Source organism: Mercurialis annua, linkage group LG1-X, assembly GCF_937616625.2.
Source record: "Mercurialis annua linkage group LG1-X, ddMerAnnu1.2, whole genome shotgun sequence".
NCBI classification, from domain to species: domain Eukaryota; kingdom Viridiplantae; phylum Streptophyta; class Magnoliopsida; order Malpighiales; family Euphorbiaceae; genus Mercurialis; species Mercurialis annua.
Genome location: NC_065570.1, coordinates 42108361 through 42111842, shown reverse-complemented (window position 1 = coordinate 42111842; position 3482 = coordinate 42108361). Strand labels below are relative to the sequence as shown.

Genomic DNA, 3482 nt, shown 5'->3' with positions numbered 1-3482 from the left:
ATGCTTTACAAAATCATATCCAAGATCTTGAATGCTAGATTGCAAGAAGTTCTGCTTGAGATTATCAGTTATAATCAGAATACTTTTGTTAAGAATAGAGTTATTTCAGAAAACATATTGCTAGTCCACAAAATTCTATATTCTTTTAAGCATCCAAAAACCAAATATGATCATAAATTAGCTTTAAAGCTTGACATAAGCAAAGCTTATGATAGAATTGAATGGCTTTTCTTGCAAACCATTATGCACAAATGGGGCTTCTCTGAGATATTTATAAACTGTGTTATACAATGTGTAACTTTCATCCATCTAGAAGATTGAGGCAAGGGGATCCTTTGTCTACTTTATTATTTATTAAATGTGCTCAAGGATTATCCCATATGATTGATCAGACTGTAACTTCATGTCATTTGTTTGGTATAAAGCTGCATAGGAATGGTCCAATAATTTCTCATCTACTATTTTCTGATGATTCCATTATATTCTCTAAGGCCGATATACAATCAGTTATGAGGATCCAGCATCTATTACATAGATATGCCTTAGCAAGTGGACAAATGATTAATTTGGATAAATGTGGACTGTTTTTTAGTACAAATGTAAGCTCATTTGAGATACCAAATATCTTCATTATTGATCAGCCAGTCTCAATCTCATAAATACATAGGAATGCGTATTTTAATTGGCGCCTCCAAAAGTGCTACTTTCAATCATATTGTGCATAAGATTCAGCATAAACTTAACGGATGGAAAGAAAAATTTCTATCTATGAGATGTAAAGAGGTGTTAATAAAGGCTAACATCTCTGCTGTATCCATTTACACAATGATGTGTTTTAGACTTCCTCTTTCTTTATGCATGTAACAAGATTAATAAAATGGTGGCTGCATATTGGTGGGGTCAGCAAGGAAAGGAAAGAAAAATTCATTGAATTGCTTGGTCTACATTTTGTCAAAGAAAATGTAATGGTGGATTAGGTTTTAAAGATATGGCTTGTTTTAATCAAAGTTTACTTACTAAACAACTCTAGAGGTTACTTCAGCCAAAAACTCGGCTAATAATCACCCATGGCCCCTGAACTTTAGGGCTACGGGCATAAAACCCCCTGATGTTTAAAAACGGGTGCTACACCCCCTAATCTTTGTGTCGGCGCTCACCACGGCCCTTATGGACGATAATACCCCTGGCGCAGTCTTTTGTTTGGCGGCTGTCTTTTAAAACAGAAAAAAATATTGACAGCACCATGTGTCAGTTGACACGTCATCCAAAGACAAAAAAAACAAAAATACCCAAAACACCTCTAAATATAATATCTGATTAAATCAAAAAACCCAACCCAAAATCCAACCACCCATTCAAACCCAAACCGCCACCGATCTAACCACCGCCGGCACCCCACCACCGAAAAATTTTCCGGTCATCTTCTCCGAATGAATGATGACCGGAAAATTTTATGGTCACCAAAAAACACCAGGAATAGATCTGTTCCTTTGAGGAACAGATCTGTTCCTTATTCCGCTAAGGAACATACCGCCGTCTATTTGAGGAACAGATCGGGACCGTCGCGATCTGTTCCTTAGAGGAACAGATCAAGATGACCTGAAATTTTCCGGTCATCTTCAAATCAGAGAGTTCTCCTGCACTCCGTTGGCAAGCAATTCTTTGCACAAAGATTTATTCCAATCAATTGTTAAAAATTCAAATTTCAAGATTTTTAGTATTATCTTGTTTGTTGATTTTAAATTATTGAACAAGTTTGCATTTAATTCTATAGGTTCCCCTGAATTGGTAACCAAAAGTACAAATTTCTTTGGTTTCGTGGCTCAGAACCCAGCTTTCAATGCTTTTTCCATGGAATCCACATCCGCTTCTTTAGCAGGCACAAGTACGCAAAATTGAATTTCACTTATTATTTGTTACTTGTGTAGTGGATTGGTTGGTATGGATTTAGTATGTCATTTAGGTTGTTGGAGTCACTACAAAAAAATTTGGCTTGTTGTGACAAAAAAATATATGACAAACTATATTTTGTCATAATAAATAGGTTAATTGTGACAAATAAAAATATTTTGTCACAATGAGAGTTCAATGAAATGGTATTGTGGCAAATACTTATTGTGTCAACCATTTTTGTCACTATAAAAATTAATTATGTTTGTTGTGACTAACTATTTTGACAAAAACAAATTTTGTCACCGTAATTTAAAATATTTTTACTATGACAAAATAAATTTAATCATAATATTTGAAAAAGTGGTGACAAATTTTATTTTGCAGCAATTAGATATATTTTATCACCATAAAAATTAATTATGTTTATTGTGACAAAGTATTTTGCCAAAAAAAACACATTTTGCTATTGTATATTAAAAAACAAAGTTATGATGATGAAATGAATTTTATCATAATTTGTAAAAATGTTGTGACAAATTTATTTTTGCAGCAATTAAGTGAAATTAAATGATATTATAATAAATTAAAAATTGTGTCAAATTTATTTGTCACTGCAAAAAAAGTAAATATGTTTTTGTGACAAAGTATTTTGCCAAAACAAATGTTTTGTTCCCGTGTTTAAAAATACAGTTATAATGACAGAATATGAACCTTATGTCAACCTTATGAAACACAAAATAAACACAAAATAGAGAAAGAAAAACACATTGCAGAAAATATATGGTAAAGAATAACCTAAAAACAATCTTTTCACTACTGTTTATTGTGTCAAATTTATTTGTCACTACAAAAAAAGTAAATATGTTTTTGTGACAAAGTATTTTGCCAAAACAAATGTTTTGTTCCCGTATTTCAAAAATATAGTTATAATGACAGCGTATAAACCTTATATCAACCCTATGTCAACCTTATGTCAACTTTTATGAAACACAAAAAAAACACAAAATAGAGAAAGAAAAATGAATTGCAAAAAATATATGGTATAAAATAACTCGAAAAACAATGTTTCCACTACAGTTTATTGTGTTAAATTTATTTGTCACTACAAAAAAAGTAAATATATTTTTGTGACAAAGTATTTTGTCAAAACAAATGTTTTGTGCCCGTTTTTAAAAATACAGTTATAATGACAGAAAATGAACCTTATGTAAACCTTATGTCAACCTTATAAAACACAAAATAAACACAAAATAGAGAAAGAAAAACGAATTGCAGAATATATATGGTAAAGAATAACTTGAAAAACAATCTTTTCACTACAGTTTATTGTGTCAAATTTATTGGCTTAATTACTTAAAAATCACCCACCTTGAACTTTTTTTTCGTTTATACTCTGACCTAGGAAAAAATTCATTTATACCCTGACGTATGTGTTTATATTTGATCTCTACCCCGAGGCACTAAATTAACCTCTTTTCATTTAGAAAAAAAGTTTAAAATAGTCCTTCATTTAGAGAAAAATTCATTTCTAATTAAACTCTAATTAGCTTAGGTTAAAAATGAAGAACTATTTTAAACTTTTTTCTAAA

At 30.9% G+C, this 3482-nt stretch overlaps 1 protein-coding gene across 1 annotated transcript; it reads left to right on the top strand.

Annotated features, from left to right (window-relative positions):
• On the top strand, nt 1-1899 carry LOC126669915 (uncharacterized). Its single transcript, XM_050363561.1, has 5 exons — nt 1-294; nt 393-583; nt 642-775; nt 840-899; nt 1775-1899. Exons 1-5 carry the CDS (start codon nt 1-3, stop codon nt 1897-1899), a joined length of 804 nt encoding a protein of 267 aa, XP_050219518.1.
• The last annotated feature ends 1583 nt before the right edge of the window (nt 1900-3482 follow it).